General features: G+C 36.9%; 1 protein-coding gene across 3 annotated transcripts in view; it reads left to right on the top strand.

Moving 5' to 3' along the window:
- LOC105384732 (leucine zipper putative tumor suppressor 2 homolog) overlaps positions 1-20,842 on the top strand; it is a 62,385-nt gene that overhangs the window by 14,624 nt on the left and 26,919 nt on the right. The window contains exon 1 of one of the 3 annotated variants that reach the window (XM_048629566.1): positions 10,290-10,878. The exons of the other annotated variants lie outside the window; for them this stretch is intronic. Coding sequence (XP_048485523.1) covers positions 10,855-10,878 — 24 coding nt within the window. The 5' untranslated portion in view covers positions 10,290-10,854. Of the gene's footprint in view, positions 1-10,289; positions 10,879-20,842 lie in introns of those variants that run through there. 3 annotated transcript variants of the gene reach the window in all.

Below are 20,842 nucleotides of genomic sequence, written 5' to 3'. Positions count from 1 at the left end.
ATGTCTATATCCTACGTTTAGTTATAATAATATCGATTGCCTTATCCATCACAACACACTTTCTTCCCCCCACCACGTCCAAAACAACAACAAAGACCCCCCAACAATTACCCCTCCATTCGGCCAATAACTTCAAATTCCGAACCATTATTCACCGCACTTAGAGACTCTTCATTTATTAACTGCATTTCGAGCTTTAATTAAAACGGAGTCCAATTTAATCCAATTCTGAGGACGGACGGTACAAAAGCATTAATGAAGTTACGTTGACGGGCGGGAGAGTTATAGTCTATGGTTTGTGCTGCAGTAGTTACCTCCAGTACTGTCGGAGCTTCATCCAAGTTTAGTGAGATATTTATCGGTTGAGAAGTTCAGGGTCTAGAGAGAAGGAAGATTCCTTTTTGTGCCTAAATATGCCAGGGGTTTACTGAAACAATATTCCTTTTTACAAAATGGGATTGTAGTGTAGATACGTAGACAGAATGATACTGCAATGCAATTCGGTTAAGAAAATGGAATGATAATTCCCCTGGTAAAGTTATTCAGCTCGGGACCTGCTCTGCGCTATCGTCCAATGTTTGCATGCATCTCATTTCGGAAGGCCTACTTACTCGACTGTACGTTTCCAAGAGCTAATTTTCCTATCGGATAACCAAAGCGTGGACCGGTGGGGTCACTTTATCTTATGGAAACAGAAGTTTCTACGCGCTGCTTCTTACCACTACTCTAACTTGTTTCTTATTAAGCTGCGAGAGCTCTGGTTCGTTCGTTCGTTTGTTTGTTGTTAAGATAGAGTAACCTTCCGGGTCATACCTCGGAGCGGTGAAAGGGCCTAGAAAAGTGTTCTGTTCGAGACAACATTTCCATGAAAAGATGTATCTGGAGCCCATTTTTCGTTGTATGTCATCCAGCTGGCCCAGTGACCGAGTAGACTATTCTGGACAATAAAGAGATTTCGAATTTTAGCTGAAATGAATAATTAAAAACGCGTAAACGCACAAGAATTTATTTTATTTTTTTGCAATACCATGCATCGATGGACGATTATTGGATGATGGTGTTACGGTAATAAGCATATTATTAGGGATACAAGGGCCACATTTTCGTCCGTTTCGGAACTTAGACATAAAGACGCATATTACACCAATGTATTTTTTTTTGTAACGGGAATAAATTGCTCGGCTCTCCAGAATAACTCCGCCAGAATATGTGTGTTACCATTCAATATACATCACGAGATTAACACAAACGATACGCGTCGAAAACTGGTTGGTTTGAGACGCCATAAGTGGTCGTTTAACTTTCGTTATGGCAGATAAAATTGTATGCAAGTGTCTTTGAATGGCCCTCGGCAGTTTGGGCCATGGAGTGCCGGCCTTGGCTTCATTGCTACAACAATGTCGGTGGTGGTAGGTCATCGGAAACCCGTGGAAACTGGCGGGTTAAATGATTTTTTATGACTTACTCTGATAATGCCATGATCTCCTCTATAACATATATGTGAGGCTTGCCTGGAGATAGAGATCAAGAAACTAATGGGATGCCATCCTATGATATTTAGTTTCTAATTGTTAAAGTACCATTCAATTCGTCTCCTTGTAACATTAGATCTGTTACCATAAAGACCAACGATTTCGAGTTTTGAAACTCAGTTAGGTATTTTATAATTGTTTTCGAGTCTTGATGTCCCGAAAGATTTTGATATGCCCAACGCATATTACCTAGATTTATTGTGACTGTGACTAACATATAGCTAAGTGGGGTGCAACAAAGTACATCTAGGCATCACATATAGAATTACAGGGGGGCACCATGAGGTCACCCAACTTACTTGAACTTACCCAAACCTAGAGCACGAAATATTTGACGCTTGTGAAATAACGCTTGGCGCTGGTTTTTTTGTGAGATTCATTGATTGAATATGATTTTTTTTGCACTTCCTTACGTTCTGCTCCTGAACCTCCTGCAGGTTGACTGGTAGAGGATGCTCTTAGCATTAAGTCCACCTGATTGTACATCTACTTTTGTAAATTGTGCAATAAAAGTATAAATAAATAAATAAACCTAGAGGAAGTGTTTAGTAGCGAAAAGCTATAGATACTAAGTATGGCGTTTTGTCATCGTTCGGACACGAAACCTACTCGATAGCTTCTCCGATCTCAAGGAATTTAATAGTTAACTCTCTCGCAAATCTCTCATATTTTTTATCCGTCAATGTAAATAAAAGCCGACCAATTTTCGGAGTCGAATGAAAGTGTCGAGTGGGCTTGAAGCACCCGAGGTGTCGGCACACTTTCTCGACAGTACGATAGAGGCCTTTCTACGGAATTAGTGCTTAAATTAAACTGCATAAAGCGTGATTGCTGCAATCTCGCCGGGCGATCACGGCCAATGGGGATGATGGAATGTCAATGTATCGCAGGGTTTCTAGGTCTGCAGCTGGGCTAGGTAGAGACCTAGCTTTCATTGGCTTACAGATTTAGTTACCTTCTACATTAGTGGCAATCACCATGTGTGCCCAACCTGTGTACTGTTGAACTACTTATAAGCTTATAAAGTATATGACCGAACTGAAGAGGAAAACCCCGATTATTTGTAATCAGTTCAACTGTGAAAACAATCCCCTTTCAAACTTATAGATAATTAGATAGATAAATAGTACTGGATAGATATAATTATTATCATCTTTATGTGAACTACGCTGCTTAGTAATGCGAGTATACGGAAATTACATTATGTAGTAAGCCCATTTCCGTACCTCACTAAGCAGCGTAGTTCACACACCCACATTCTCTCCGAGTAAAAACCATAAACAATTGTACCCGCAAGCCGATACTGATCTTGACCTCGCCTCGGAGGGTTACTCTATACTGACGAAAAACTGATGAACGAGAGCTGTTGTGTAGTCGGCACCTTTAATACAACGAGATAGAGTCGTGGCTCACGCAGCAGTGCTCCGAAACTTAAGTTTTTCGTCATGAATATAGAGTGACCCCCCTGAATGTGGAAAATCACGTGAATAGTGACAGTGTGCTGATCTCTGGAGTCTCTGGACACAAGGAACCTCCGGTTTCTTCTTCTTCATTCGTGAAAAGGCACTATATTTATCATTAAAGATTTCGCGAGCTTACAAAAGTTGGTCAGCCGAATCAATTTTAACGTCCTCACAAACATCATGAAGTAGTATTATGTACTTACATAAAAATATGTACTTGCATAACTACATTAAATACTGTTGGTGTACATATTTTAATTGTATCGATATCTTGATTAATTGCTGTACCGATTATGTAAAAAACTTTCATTATTAGAATATTATTACGCGCTGAAAGTTAACGAACTGATATAAGAGGATGTTGATGATATTTAATTTGACTATTGGTATCTAATTATCACCACTTATTAGTTATATGAGTTTAAGATGCAGGCAAACCATAGCGGATACAGCAATAAAAATAATTAAATCAATTTGTACAAGTAACTCTTTGCAAAATAAAACTTGCTTACAAAAACTTCTTACTAGCAACAGTCCTTTACAGCGTTTTAAAAAAGTCGTGCAATTAAACGTAAACTCGAATTCATTTTAGTAGCAATTAAGTAACGTTACATTACTTTATTGGCTATTTAAATTTATGAATGGAAGCAGTATCCATTGATCGTTTAATTTTAATTGAAGGTAAATAAAGGAATCCAGTTTGTGAAATTTAATTGTTCTGAGGCCAAATTCTGGTGACTTTGGAGATAAAATCCGGGTTTCTTTTATAAATTGACAAAACCTCTAGGTACTTCAGTTCTGTTCACTGTATTTTTGGACCACCATTTCACCAGAATAACTCCGTCTAGGAAAGCAAGACTAGGTAGGCAAGAAGTTTTGACGGTAGGTCGGTAAAGCACCGATTGCATTCGCAAATTTACATGTATTTTTTTAAAACCTATCATCAACATAAGGCTACCAAGACCTCTATGTAGTCACTATGTCGTCTACTAATAAATTATTCGAGTCGTGATATAAAATTGGACATGATGGTTTTTGCAGTAAATTGAGTAATCTTCAATTGGGGAATATGCATTTAAAATATTCACTTGCTTCAAGATTACATGATTTTATTTTTGACTATTACGAAGAAAGTCTCAACAACAAAAAATCACGCAATAATATTATGGGTGCGGCTCAAATTACTATAGAGGTGGGTACCAACTACTAATAAATGGTTTCGGACGCCCTCTGGCCAAATATGAGTCATGTTAGTTGGTAGCGTTCAAAAAGTTCTCAGCCAACAAACTAAATCGCTGCGTTCCAGAATTCTTTAATCGTTTTTTTACCTGTTCTCAGGCTCACAGATGGTTGCTGGTCTTCCGGTATGTACTGCTATTCTTGTGAGGATTACGTACCTACATACATTCATAATTATACATGTGTAAAAAGTAAGTATTGTTAGGTGTAGCAGCAGCGAAATCTATCGGTGTTTGCAGTCATACCGTCCATCTAGCTAACTGGAAACAATTAAGTTTTTGTTCTTCTGCCGATTCACCTCATTAGATGGATAGCTTTTGGGCTCTACGGTGTTCTGTGGAAGAACTAATACTTAGCCGCTGGGCAAAAGCAGCAAGCATGAAATAAATAATAATTATGTCACAGTTTAGTGATCGTGGAATAGGAGTACAAAAAGCTACACACATCGTTGAATAGTGAAGCAGATTTGACCGACAAAAGACAGCTTAGCGGCTCAGCGATTAGTAAATACATAAGCATCTAAATACATAAATAATAAATAAGCATATAAACCCAACTAAACACTCGTCCCACAGCTCATCTCGAGTGTGTAATTTCACGGCACATTTGTGCAGGCCTCCTCGCGATTTGGGACGCCACACAACCAGCATTAGGAACTGACAGGGCAAAGGATGCAGCTTATTTTTCAACTTAGATTAACGATTTAGGAACAAGATGGTGTGTCACATCACATACAAAGACAAAGCAAAATACTTTTTGTATTTTGTTTACTGTAAAGTTGTGGTGGTAAAAAAAGTTGATGAGTTTTACATCGAATAAAAAATATTTATTTTCTGAATATCACTTAAAAAGTAAGCTGAATAATAAAGCATTTTTCTTTGACAAGTTGTTCCAAAAGTACTTATCACATACATATTAGGTCCTTACATATGAAATTGGCGTTTTCTATAGGAGGAACATAAAGTCGTTTTTTTTTTTAATGAAATATATTAAATTAATCAAAGTATGTACCATTGCTATGTATGCACTTTTGCCATCTCATAGGTAGTTCATTGATCCCTTTAATAAAAAAACCATTCGGGCGGGAATCAATAAAATCTTTGAAGGCGGTTTGGACTGCCCCATCGGAGTTGATTTTTTTTCCTTGCAAGTAGTTATCCAAATTGCGAAAAAAATGGTAATCTGTTGGAGCAAGGTCCGGAGAGTACGGTAGATGTCTAAGACATTCTAATTGAAGCTCCTCTAATTTGGTAGCCGTCTGTTGTGCAGTGTGTGGTCTAGCGTTGTCCTGAAGCAGCAGTGGCCTAGAGCGATTGACCAGCCTCGGTTGTTTAGCAGCTAGCTTTTCCATCATGGTTTGCAGTTGCTGACAATAGATATCTGCCGTAATCGTCTGGCCAGATTTAAGAAAGCTGTAGTGAACGACACCGGCACTAGTCCACCAAACACTTACAAGCAACTTTTTTTTAGTCAATTTTCGCTTAGGGCAAGATTTGGCTGGTTCGCTAGGGTACAGCCATTGCGATGAGCGCTTCCGATTATCGTAGAGGATCCACTTTTCATCACAGGTAATGATTCGATTTAAAATTCCTTAATTATTGTGCCGGTTGAGTAACGTAACGCAGCAGTCGACGCGCCTCCAAGCCACCTTTCAAGCTTTTTCACCTTCCCAATTTACTTCAAGTGGATTAGAATAGTTTTATCACTAACACCGGAGCCTGCAACTAACTCGGACGTGGTTTGCGATGGATCCGCTTCCACAATAGCCTTCAATTCTTCATTATCAACTTTGGTCTCCGGCCGTCCACGAGGCTTGTTCTGCAGGTCGAAATTTCCAGAACGAAAACGTTGGAACCAAAAACGCACTGTGTTTTCTTTTGCGACACCGTCACCATACACATCATTAATCCTTCGAGCCGTTTCTGCAGCACTGGTGCCACGGTGGAACTCATACTCGTAAATAACGCGATATTTCAAGTTTTCCATTTTGTAAACAGAGTGACACAAAGAAAAAAACAAATGAATTAGGGGGTTTGAAACACAAATGCATGAGTAAATAGCTGTATGAATTTGAATTTGGAATTCCTAACCATAAAGGTAATATTTGAGATCAAAGTGGCCAGTACGACAAAACGCCAATTTCATATGTAAGGACCTAATATTATGTAGTCGACTTTACCTGAAAATAACCAGGGGTTTTCAAACTTTAACACCTGTATACCATTGAATTTGAATGGTCACCCGAATCCGCTTGTTCTATGCTCTACCCCTATCACGTTAACCTTCTTTGTAGAAGTTACAACAGCAGGACTTATCAAGATTAATGTCGACCAATAGCACACTCAGTAATGATGGCAATCTGTTACAAGTTACAATCATACGGGCTGATATTGGGTTTGAACTACAAATAGAAGAATCAATAAAATGTAACGTCTACTTCGGTTGGTAAGCTTTCTGAAACTTTCAAATAAATAAAAAACGGTTCTTAAAACGTTGCCAAATGACAATGGGCGTTTTGGGACCTATGTCCAATAAAGATGAGACATACATAGTTGGATAGCTCTTTTCAAGTGAGCAAAAAAGTATTATGACGACAAATCCGTATATGTTGTCCATTTTGAAATATATTCGTCGGAAGGAAGTATTTTTCTATGGCATTGCACTCTCTCTCCTGATGACAGTTAAGGCGTAATACACGTAAACACGTATTATTGAAATTGGAGAAATTACTTTCAACTGGTTTTATTTACTGAGATAATAAACAAATATAATATTATATGAACTATGATCATTTCGTTATAAAAATTAAAAATGAATGTGAAAAACTAACAAAAACATTAAAATTACAGAAATAAAATATAAAAACTTTCAAGGTACGATTATTCTTATTGGACAGGAAATCAAGACTAGCGCTTCCATTATTCATATTCTGCAAAAAAATTCCTTTTCAACGACGTATCACCCATTTCTATTGGTGCTGGTCCCAGCTTCCATATATTGGTGCCCATCATCATTTACAAAGGACTTCATTTACCATATAACCCAACCTACACAATACACATATCTAAATATAGGTATTTTTTTCTAATTTTGAACCAATTAACCAGCAGGAGTTTCAGTAAACAAAAACTATTTGCTATTATAGAGGTATTGTTATTGCTATGTCAAATAATAACAACATTCGTTTCTGTTATTAAAACAAAAAAAAACTTAATGCTCACTTGTACGGATGCTGTAAACGGACTAAAATGTGAGTGAATCAGTACAAAGATGTCAAAAAAATCGCATGACTTATGTAGAGTAGGATTTGCGGAGAAACCCTCAAGGTGTATGCCTGGGCACGTGAGCCCCGCCACGCCACCTGCTGGGGATAGTCGTTTTTAACCCTTGACCAAACGGGTGCTTCGATTACAGTAAAAATATATTTATTTATTTATTTAATTCTTTATTGCACAAATATAAAATAAATGTACAAAAGGTGGGCTTAATGCTAAGATACTTTGGTAACTATAAATAAATATGTAGGTACATATATCTTATTTTACGAAAATTTGTTTACAGGTAGACATACAATATGATACGTAGGTATATATGAATGGATTCACTGACTATATTGGGGTGGAAAGTACACATACGTTAGGTTATGGAAATTCTTGTTAACATTCTTCATTAGATATTTCAGGGAATCCTAGGAATCGTACATAGGAATAAAAAAAAACCTGTTTTATAATGTGGGATAAGCATTTATTAACTTTATAATATATGTATTTGCCCTAAGTAGTGCCTTTATTTATTCATTCATACTAGTTTATAAAACTTATATACAAAAGCCTCTAACTACAAATTGATTCCACAAGTAAAACTAGGGAGGTACAATTTATAAACTAAGTGATCATTTATCCCTATCGTTATACCTATGAGATGCTGTTGGTTTTTCATTGGTACTGGATCATGTTACGTGCTGACCGTAATGGTTTATGGATTACAGGAGAAAAAACGTCCAACATGCCACGGTCTTCGGGATAACGTTTCTTGAACAAAAACACTTTGCTGCACGTGTACACTTATAATTTATAATAATATAACGTTATAAATAGATATAAGCAATGCATTACATTACAACAATACAATTTGTATAAGTAATATAGCCTCTGAATTATAACGTACCTGAAATTAGTTATTAGAATCGGATTATGGGACTCCTCATAATCTAGTTCATAAAACCATAACTCATGTTTGCAGCTAAAAACCGCAGTCATGTTCATCCTTTTCTTCGACCTTTTTATATCATGGACATGGACAATGGCCAAGCCAAGTTATCTGAAGGTACCCAACTTCAAACGAAACCTTATAAAGCCGTTCAGCGACTAATCTCAATCTGCCCAGTCGAATCCTATTTCGTAACTATTAATAACGAATTGCCGCAGATAACACACAATGGCTTGACGTTTATTTTTTTCTAAACGGGTGATTTAGAATCGTCGCCGGCGCCATATTGCGCCGAGATCGATGCGATAGCGCCGCACGCGCAGCCGCAATGCGCGGTATTCTTTGAATTTATCGATAGAACGCCGTGACTCTATGGTTTTCTTTTTTTCTTTCTTTGGATCAAGTTGCTTGAACTCTTGCCATTGCCGGCAATGACTCGTCATATTCGATCAGCCTCAAGCTTTAATAAAATCCTACATTAAGACTTAACGATCAGAATGAAGCTAAAATATCGATAAAACCGCGTCCCGTCACTACAAAACCCGGCAGGCGCCACTCTCTATCTATCCATCATGATTTCTATCTTAAATTTAGATAGGAATTGCATTAAATTTCTCCCGGGTTATTTATATGGAAGTCCTGCGACATTGGCTATAAACAAGTCGGCAATTTCGCTTTGTGCAGTTGTTCCCACGATAAAAAACACAATCGATTGTTCTGAGCACTCGCAGGGAACCTGTGCTCTTTGGCACAAGTGGGTCTTGCGAGCGTGTGGAGATAGCATTTACCTACAGAAGACAACTGCTGCAAAATCTAGGTATCCCATACCCATAACATTCCATAAAAAAGTAGAATCGCTAGTCGATTCTATTCTAATGTTTGCTCAATTCTATATCATCAGAAGGTGAAAGTAGCATACGAAGATGCAGTCCAGTTCAATTCAGTGCATCATACGCATCCTTTTTTTACTTTATTGCCGCCCTTCTCCAGTGTGTAACTTTAACTGTAATTTTATTAAATCTTAGGTATACCAAGTCCTACTAGTAATTTTTTTTCCATGACTTGGGCCACCATGGACGACCCCTGATACGATCTCCGTATCGTCTCGTTCTTTAATAATGAATGTAATGAGCGTCCCGCGCACCCACCTTATAAACTGTTGCGTTTTTTAATTTGATTGAGTTCGATTATGTTCGTAATAAGAAGGCATTTTCTAGTGCGCGTAGAAAAGATGAAGGCACCGATAGTTTGGAATGTTTTATTGCGCTTGATTTTTTATTTTTGTTCTCTAGTCGGGTAAAAGGATACGAGTTGTAGAAATATTTCAAGTTTTTATTATTTATTGGATCCGACAGCCGGCTGTATAAATTACCCTTCGCGGATATGTTCTTAACTGATTTCAATTTTATGAGAATTACTGGTACTAAAAACACTGATTATTTACCTAGGTATGCTGTTCAACGGTTCCCAGGAAGAAATCGCTTTTAGCAATGCGTTTGATTAACTCTCGGGCGCTTTAGAGTCACGATGTTCGTCATGACAAATTGATAAAAAAATACTTCAAGAGGATATCGAATGGTAGTTAGTTTTTTATTTTAGCATACTTTACTCAGTCATGAGACTATAGCTCGCTCAATGACAAATGCCCCGTTGTAGATACTATCTGCAGAACATGGTACTTACATACTACTACTGGTGTGTATCGTGACGTGAGAGATCTTGTAGTTAAATGTAGGTAGGTTGTAACTGTAACACAAATTTTGCATTAAGTTCTCAGGCGGCTACTATTTCTCGGACGACTAAGTATGTCTATCGTTTCGAGGAACTAGCATTGTAGTGTCGATGTGATGTCAGCCTCTGGAGTCCCTATGTGAGATGTCCCAAAATAAATATTATTATTATAAATGATCCCAACTCTAATTCGAATCCAATTTTTTTTCATAGCTGTCTCTACAAACACATCCACAATCACCTTTTTATCCCCTGACTCATACGAGCGAGACCGATCGGACGGCTATTGGGTTAAACGTTTATAGAAAACTTGCCCGAATCGATGGGGGTCAAGTGATCAAGTCGATTGGCGACCTCCGAACCCAGAGCTCAATGGGCACAGCTGACTCCGCCATTCAGCCAGTCCCTCGCTGCCTGCGTCGCTCGGCGCTCGCAAAACATTCGTCGCGTCACTCGCGCCACAGCTGGCTGCGTAAACTTGTGCCTTTGCCTTTATTTATTTTTTCTAAACTCGCGCTGCGTTTCGGCGGGAACATTTGACATTTATTAATTTAGACTTGATTTTATTTTGCTGACTCTTGTTAAAAACATTTATTTATGTTTAAATTGCGTGTGAAATGTGGTTTTAGTGAATAAAATTGGTTGTAAAATAAACAAACAGAACTGTTCAGTGATCCCTAATGATGACGTCGCTATACAACGAGGTGAGTGCTCGACATTTTGCATTGGCATTTAGGTTTTGTTGAGTAATTAGTCGGGACTTGGGCAACTGAATTCTTCTATTGCGAGACCTAACCTTAGGGTACCTTTTTATTTTGTTTTGTTCACTTAAGTGTGACACTATGGTTTTTTTTAAATCGCCTTCTTACGTCTACGTACCGTATAAAGGCTGTATATTTTTTGGTTTTATTAATAACTGTAGCGAATGGAGAGAGCAGAAACAAGGCTTGTTTTACAGTAACTAGATGATAAGACCAGTGCTATAGGTTACCCGACTCACTTTTCACTACAGGTTTCGCCGGCTCACCTCACCTACTTTTACGTGGATTAATAGTATCATCATAAATATCTAATAAAGCTTTGAATACCTACCTGCTTATTTACGATACCATAAATTCCAATTAATAAGAAATTACTTAAATGAGAATATCTTAACTGTATCCAATACAATATCGAACGATTTAGACACGTTAAACTAAGACACACTTACCGATACGTAAGTACTAAGTATGTCTATCTAGATAATATATCTACATAAATGCTCCTCCACAATGTAATGCTCCTTCAATTTATTCTAAACCACAAACGGACGCGGAAAATCGACTCAAAGTCAGTAATTTTACATTTCACGGAACAAAAAAGCATTCATTTAACATTGTAAGGTGTCTGTTTAGGATTCCGAGGAAGTTGTATTGATTGGTCTGTAGCCGTGAATGGCTCGGCGTCAATATTGACACTGTCAATAAACGTTCTCACGTCCAAGATACAAGTTCATGGGCCAGAGGATACATTATTCTTTTCACAAAGAAAATGAAACATGGTTAATTTTTAAGTATTAAATTCACCTATAAATTTAAGGCATACTGAATAATAATGTTTACTGAAAGTGTTTATTTTCACACCTAGACACCTAAGTAAGCAGATTGTGAGCTTAATTAAAGTATAATCGGATTGCCAATTAATCCATTCGTATAGATTATAGATGATTTATTTGGCATTGACGAAAACGCTGACTAGGTAAGTACCTATGAGAATTAGATAGGTACCACTTTAGTAGGGCATACTTAATTATAATATTAGTTAAATTTACATACGGGTTTACTAAAGCTATTGCATTATTACTTGACTATAGATTTACATTTCAGTACTTACTTATCTATATTTTCATAAATGAGCTATATTATAAGTTATAACCAATATTAAGAAATTGTTCTTCATGACTCTAGGCCAGTACAAAGTTGTCCCCAATGTAAAGTCCATACTTTTCACTTCACTGGTGTTGTTTTGTTTGCACTCGGAGTTATCAGAATGGAAGTGTCGATCGTCTACATGTTCTACTCAATGTTTGTTTTGCACTTTAAAAACTTTTGAAATATTAATGGTTCATTTTATAAAATCTAATAAAATTATTGCACGCCTATGTAATCTGCCAAATACCGACATAAGTATCTGGATATACCTACTAGATGTTAGATTACTTAACTGAGGCACTGCAACAGACAAGTACCTTATTGGTTACATTTATTTTATAAATATGTATCGAAGCCCTATATTTATCTCAAAATCATAACGGCGCGGGCGCAGCGTCGCGCTTACTATTGATATAAAATTTATACTATTTCTGACGGACTGTCGGTAAAACCGTTACATGTAAAATATTTACATTTAAATTCCCGATAATAAACAGATAAAGCTTGTGATCGATGCCGTGAGAAAAGATTATATTGTGTCCTAACACAGATTGATACCTTGCGATATGGACACAGACACCGCTTTGTTGGAAACGATGAAACTCGATACATTTTATCACCTTTCCTCTTTCATTATCTCGTTTCCTGTTATTTACGGCATTAGATACTTCTGGTTATTTTTAGAATATGCATATTATTTAATTTCTTAGACCTAATAGTTATTGTCACCTATACTTGTCGCTTATTGTTGCCCTTATAATATATATACTTAGGTGCTTAACATTTTTAATCGTGTATGCTATGATACTGTAAGTATTCAAGTATGAATAAACCATGCAATACATTGCCTGTGTTTAGTATAAATTTCTTCACTTTCTCTTTTCTGCAGTCAAAATTGTGATAATGTGTACGATAGGCCTCATTATCTGTTGTTCATTCGAAAGCTCAATCATGTTTATCTTCCGATTTTTTACTTTCACTCTTGGTTACTTGCACTATTATTTTGACATTAATATTGTGTGCTTTATTCAGTCCGTTTACTAACATCGAATCATTGTTTAATAGTTTAACCTTTTCAACATCCCTTTCAAAATATGAATGTTACTTAGAAACGATTATAGGTAATGTTATGTTCCTATTTTAATGTCAATCATAACGTATTTGTATTAAAAAAATACTTACCGTAATCTTTTTAATAGGTATACCCTCCATTACTTAGAGGAATTTCAATTTTAGCTTTCTCCACATAAACATAAGCACAGTACTCGTATCTTCTCATAAACAAGAATTCATTGCCCCCCCATTCACGAAATGAGTTATTTATCATCAAACCGTACTTGTTTTGTCACTCTTTGTAGAATGCCCGAAAAGGAATGGACTATTATAACTTTAGAAAGTGTCGAGTTAACAAGTTATCAGTCAAAAATATAATGAACCTGATTAATGCTTTTTCCTTTCAAAGTGTCGGGGTCGAAGAACTAATAAGTACATTTTAATACCGTGATTGAAACAAGCCGTAAAGTAGTTAGGTTAGAAAGGATCATAATTACCTATTCATTTTTCAAAAAATTTAAGCTAGTTAGAGGCTAGTAACAAAAGTTTGACTGCGCTATCGATTTATTTAAGGCTCAGGTACTAAATAGACAAAATTATCTTATAATTAACAAACAGCTTCTTCTAAGATATACGCAGAGCTCTTTTGCTCTTAAATATAGTAATAAGTAACAGCCAAAGAATGGTGTTCCGCAAGGCACCATCCTAGGTCCACTTTTTTCCCAATCTGTTTCACACAGAGTTGATATCCGTCGCTGATTATTCTGTCGCGCCCCGACGGTGACGTCATCAGGTCTCCAGCCGGTGACTCACTCACCATGTGGCCATGGCTGCGTCTGCGTGTAGACCCGGTCTGCCCTTTATTATTACTTCCTTCGCCAATGCGCCGAATGCCGATCCTGTTATTTAACTTGCGACCCATACATCACTAGCGTGGATTGTAAAATTTTTGGCGACAGGCTTCAGTTGTTATCTTTTTCTTTTACACGAAAGTCACATCTACATAATTAAGTTTAACCTTTTAAAAACAAAATTATGTCCTTACATAGCCTTTTAAAAGAAAAATTTTGTCTCACTGTGTTTTTTCTTAATGCATTGTTAAGAGCTTTGATGACCTAGGAATTAGTCAATGCTATTTTATTTGTCGAGGTAGTTTTTAAACTTTTCAGTTTATAAATATTACTTTCTGGCATTTATTCTTCACAAAATATATATTTCTAACTTCATCTTATAGCTATACAACATCTGTAAGACATTGTGGACCTAAATGAAAAGCATGGTCTACATTAGTCGAGAACACGTTTGTTTAATTAACGTCCACCTTTTATGGACAACTATTCTTGTTCCTTGCATTTTCCCAAGGTATTTAGTGTTCTTGATCAATCGCATTGTATTTTGAGGTTCGTGAGAAATTTTCTCATCTTATCAAAGCTCTTTCCGTATTATTTTTAATGTGAGTCATTTAGCGATAAGTGATATGTCTAGCTTTGAGATACATCCTAACTAATATTATAAATCCGAAAGTAACTGTGTCTGTCTGTCTGTCTGTTACTCTTTCACGCCAAAACTACTGAACGGATTTGAATGAAACTTGGTATACATACCTTCTAGACCCTGGGAAAGAACATAGGCTACTTTTTATCCCGGGATTCCCACGGGAAAACTTTTTAAGGCGAAGCGAAGCGCGCGGGAACAGCTAGTAGTAAATAAGTGTCACCTAACTAATTTCCGACATCAGTATTTCTCTAAAGCGTTAGAACGTGGGATTTTGTTTGTGGTAAGGTTGAATGATCGTAACTATTACAACCATTATTAATGATTAACCGATATCGCTATGTGCTTAGACTATGACTCATAATATACAACAGACTTTACATTTTAATTATATTATTGCCTCTCTCCTCTTTCTCCTTTAATGATGTGATGATTTTAAAGAATAAATGTTCGAAATCCTATAAGCAACTCATAATTTACTAGGTCTACATAAAGTTTGAAATTATTTAAAATATTTTAGTCATACATGTAGAATACGCTATTCACACACTTTTCACGCCCACATCTAAAAAAATAGTTCATCAAAAGAGTTCAATTCGGTATCCACAACATATTTTACACTGGTTGTCTAAAAACTATTATAATTTGGTAATAAAATTCATGCGGTGAGGCCATCAGTCTTCCGTATACGATGGAAGCGCCCGCCCACCGCACTCCCATCACCTGGGTGTAGTGATAAGTAGGCAGAGTTTTAGGTCATAAAAATTCCGAACGATTAGCATAAGTAGATTCCGGTCACCGATTATGGTGATTGAGATAGCCAACGGTTTTATAGCACAGTTTATAAATAAAAAATGACATCTCCACTGCCAAAGGGACAACGTATTTGATATCGATTCCTAATTTAAATTAAGCGTGATATCAGCGTCCGGAACGTTTGCGTATAATCTAATTATTTCACCACCTTCACACATAATGAATTTCGCGACGGTCTTGCCCTTGACTTTACATCATCGTTCTCTGTCACGATTTACTGCCGCGTCTTTACCGATATTGACTCCATCCTAATTGCATTTTGCTCCATTATCGTTAAATATCATCTGCATGACCTCATCTATATCTAAATTGAGATAAGCATCTTGTCTAATGAATCGATCGACATTACAATAGCCTCAAATACCACTTTCTAAGTGACCTTAACAGAAGCGGGCATAATACGGTGTATGGAAATAGTCCAAGGCTATCCAGATTTATTAGTGGCTGGCGGACCCATTCAAGATCCGGTGGTCACGAATAGTTGCCAGGTAAGTGGTCCTTAGTCACATTTTGTATGGCATTGTTAAAGGATTTTGCACTGTCTATTGCACTGGTGACTATATCCGAGTCGGCAGCGTTTGTTACGGTGGATAGAGCGTTGATGCAATCGCGACGTTCTTTTTTGAAGGCATCTGCATTTGATGGGATTACGAAAATCACGAGCTGTAGTACAGTTGTCTGATGCAGCGCGATGGCGGCCGGTCACGGTCACGAGCGACCCGCGTCGTGACAAATTTTAATTTTATGCAATCGTAACGTTGTTACTCGCTCGCCTATCTCTGGATCCGAGTGTAGAATTTCTGGCGTAGAAATTGCTGCAGTTCCATTTTGCGGGTTAAATTACGAAAATTCAGATCTGAATGTTGTTTATACAATAAGTACTTATAAGGACAATTGCATTTCTGAGAAAAGTCTTCGGCTTTTCTCATTGAGCACTTGCAATTCTCTTTACGTTCTTGAAGGTTTGTATGTATATTTAAAGCCAATTTCAAGTGGATAAACATATTAAAATCCAACATCCTTTTTCGGTATCTTGTGTGCGGTAAGTAAATATTTATGTGTTTACAAAGAGAGATGGAATTGTACCGCGCAACTTAATATGCCCAGCTGGTAAAAGTATCAGACCAAAAATAAAAATATAAACATTTCTCTTGTCGCACGACCTCTTCGTCTTTTTTATCTGCTTGTGTTCCATTTTCCGCATATGTCGGTATTTATTTTAACATTGGCCGGTGTTTATGCAAATGCACTGAAAGCTTTGACCCACAAACCAGGCGGGCTGAAGACCCTGCATGCAAATCAAGAGCTTGAAGGCGCTATTATTTGCGCTAATATGGTACTTTAGTGAATAAGTATACTGTTTTATTAAATTTGACATAGGCACCTCTCCATCCTCATTCTCACAAAGACTGTATGCAAAAGCCCCATTAAAAGCATCACGATTCTCCACTTCTTCATCTAACGATGTTCCTGTATGAATAAATGTTCGTATAGTATAGCTTCGGCACCGTTGGCCGCAGTGCGATCGGCGGCCGGTTGGTTATCGGGCGGCGCATCGCCGACCACCGGCGGTGAGTTTAGCATATCGGCCTCGTCCACGGCCCTATCTCACCAACCTGTTGCTTCTCCCTGCGGGGGACCGTTACATCACGTCCTTTTTAGAAAACGTTTGACGTCTCTGTTGCTTACTTGTCCTAGTGAGTGTCTGGTGACTACAGTCTCATGTCTTGGATGTTGAGGTAAGGCTACACATTCAAAACAATAAACAACGCAATCAATTCGATATCAATATTGCATATTGCGTGTTTCGAATTAAACGATCGCCATTAAAGGCGGAGAGCGAAAATGCAGAAATTATGCAAGAAAAGTTCTTGATCAGCATAAAAGTCGCGTTTCATCGGTTGGCTGTAAAAAGCAAAGTGTCGGTGTTATCACAACTTGCGTAGTGCCGGATTATTCACGGTCGTCTAGCCCGTGCCGAGACCCCTAATGACAGAAACTATGCGCCTACACGCAACTACGCGCATTCGATAATACGTGACAGATCTATTTATTCAGTGACTTCTTGCAATTTAACTTGAGCAGAGTTATCGTAGGAGCTTATTCATCAGCCGGCAAGTCGTTTTTATTCAGTCTTTTTTTACTGTTCATTATTTTAAATCGAGATTGCTTTGTCTATCCTCCATGTTTAGTTAACATTTGGTGATGTTGGGTTTCATAAGTCACATTAACGCGTGTATAAATGACACCCGAATATATGGGGGAAAAAAATATTTTCAATTGCAAACTTAATCCTTAAAAGTTCCGATTGAGATTTCCAAAATTAAGACCGTAAAGGTACTGTTCCGAGTGACAATGTGTGATGATGAAGCACCTGCCTGGGTAATGAAGAGCTTGTTAACAGAGTTCTCTTGCACTCTCGCTTTCCCTCCGCAGGCGTCTTGCCTCATGATTAAAATTCCCCACAGCACGCAGTCTTATTGTAATTCAGCAATGCTGCAGCCCTCCAATCAAGCTTTTATTACTTGCATTCTTAACTTGACAACTCAATGCTACTCTATAAGGAATTGCAATGAGCAGATCAAAATATACTGCTGCCCACGCGCCGATTTAAAATTATTGAGATAGCCTTTTTAAGAGGGCCCTACAAATACATTGGTTAATTTCGAAACACATAAGTAATTATAAGCAGATGGGTTCCTCGATATATCCATTACAAGAAATCAAACGTGGGATCCGGTGTTGCGTGATAGTTATTATTCTGTTACCTTCAAGCTTTGATTCTCATTTAACAATGTCATTGTTAAGTTTACCACATGTGAAAAGATAATATTTTAAACTTAATTAAGTATTTATATGTTACTGTAAAAGCCCGAACAACGGTAAATCCTAAGATTTACGCGTAAAACCTAAGATTTACCAACTCTTAATGGTAAAAGCCCGAAAGATTTTGCGATTCGTACTTTTACCACTATTCACTTGGTAAATCTTAGGATTTACATTAAGGCACGGTAAATGTTGAAAAAGCCAGGTTATAACTTATAACCTCCGTAGTCGAACAAAGCGTCCGTAGTCGAGCGGGCTTCAGTGATCGTAACTGATCACTGAGGTTTAGCAACAACCAGCATGGTCAGCCATTGGATGGGTGACCGATTTCAAGTGGTTCTTTTCAAAATGTGAGACTGAAAGTACCTGACATTGACAGAGCTAAAACTGACTCTAAAAGCATTATTGCAGTTGTGATAGATATAAAGGACAGTGAGTTTTACCAATTGGGTACCAAAATTGGAGTATTAAAGCAGCTTTACACAAAGAATCAGTTCACCACATCTTCTGAAGATTTTATAAAAATAGAAAAAGTTGCTAAAGATAAAGAAGTGAGTCTTCGAGAAGTTGTTGGAAAATTGTCGTTGACTGGAGGACAAGGATTCAAAAAATGTAACTGTCTCAAAAAATGCTCGTCGAAGAAATGCACTTGCAAGTCATCAGGATTACTTTGTAATTCAAAATGCCATAACAGCACTCCGTGTTGTAACAAGTATTTTTTTTTAACCTAGCTACCTATCTTTAATAATAGGTAGGTTCTTTTGTTTTTTTCTCAATTTATTTGTTAAGTTACAAGCTAATTTGTTTTCAACAAGTATAATTCTGTACCTACTAATTAATGCCAATAATAAACAAAAAATTATATAATATCGATTCTGTTATGTTTTTGAGAAGACATTTTAATAGTTTTAATTTTAACTATTTAGGAAATAATTTAGAGGTGGATAATAATTACAAAATGAAAAAATATATGATTATTACACATTGTTAAAATAATTATGTTGATTTAAAGGTTTTAAAATGACTGTTCATAAAAAATAATATAAATTCTCAAAGAAAATAATGTAAGTTTTTGATTGAAATAAATGAATAGGTAATAATTAATCTTTGTTTTATTCCCAAAACCAACTTTTAGTAGGTGTCAGTGGTAAAACCTAGCATTTACCAAATTCTAATGGTAAAAGCCCGAAAAAAATGACCCATTTTCACAAATCCTTACATTTACCAACTCATGTTGGTAAATCCTAAGATTTACTGGTGAATCCTAGGATTTACCGTTGTTCGGGCTTTTACAGTAACATATATACTATACTTATACAAGAAAAGGCAGTAAGTCACGAAGTGCTTAAACATCGTTGTTAATCCTACGCCGATTTTTATTGATATTTTATTAAGTGACTCTATTGTTTTTTAATGAATTGTTTGTTGATTGTTCATCATCGCCTAATAAATGAGTGTCTAGTGTTTCTGCAATTTAAGTGGGAGGTAATGACAAAATCAGATAAGTGAATAATGAACGCCTACGCACAGCGAACAATAGAACTAATGTTGTGCAAATTTACACCACTACAGCCGCAACTATCCAGAATGACCTATCATCAACGTATCCGAGTGTATATTTACTAGACGATAGATGGTTTACGATTACGCCAAATAATTCTAGCTAAATTTCAATATCTAGATGGGAACTAAGTTTGCTCTCATTTTCCGAAATATCTCTGTTTACGTTCGCAACCGTTTCCACCCATTGTATGCTAATCATTTTAAGGAAGTTATTCGCAATGCGATACGTTTCTTTGTTTTAAACATACATAATACCGTTGCAACAAATATGTAAAAAAATAATGTTTTAAGTATATTTTAGCTATTTATAGTCTTTATAATAAAATCTGTCTTTTAAGAGTTATACCTTAGCAAAGTAATTAAATTATATTAGTAACTTTATGTGGTTTGGAATTATAACATTTACCCAAATCATGTTTTGCGTGAGTGAAGATAATGATACAGTTTATGTGATCGTCACGAGTAATGTGTATTATTGGTGCCAAGGTTCTTTAGATTTCACTAATGTGGACTATATGTATATTCATAACAATATCACAACTAAATTTGTTCTTCTATGACTGTGATTATCTTCACAGTGGTGATGGGGTCAAAGCCGACACCTTCAAGCATATGGCCATTTATTTCATTGTTACTATAATTCAATATGTTACGGTTTTGTCTGTAATTGTGCCTCGTGAAGAGGTAATCGCGGTGAACACCAAATCAGAGTGAGTACCGTTTTCTAGGTCAGCTAGACAGCCTAATACTAGCCGCAGATAGGTGCTAAGCCCTTCAAACTGTGCTAGATACTGGTGTAACAGCACTAATCCATATCGATCCACATACACTTTCCCAAGTACTCGGCAGTCACGTTTTAATCTGACCTCGTCAAACAAACGATCGTCTATAAATTGTTGTTCGCCGATAGTGTTGCCGGTGTCTCAGATAAGTCGGTATCGAGATGTATGGCCGATTCGGGATCCACTTTCGGCTACTTTCTCCTCGGCACAAAAACCGGGGACCT

Source organism: Plutella xylostella, chromosome 23 (genome assembly GCF_932276165.1).
Source record: "Plutella xylostella chromosome 23, ilPluXylo3.1, whole genome shotgun sequence".
Taxonomy (NCBI): domain Eukaryota; kingdom Metazoa; phylum Arthropoda; class Insecta; order Lepidoptera; family Plutellidae; genus Plutella; species Plutella xylostella.
The sequence above is the reverse complement of the archived record's forward strand: the minus strand, read 5'-3'. Positions and strand labels throughout refer to the sequence as shown.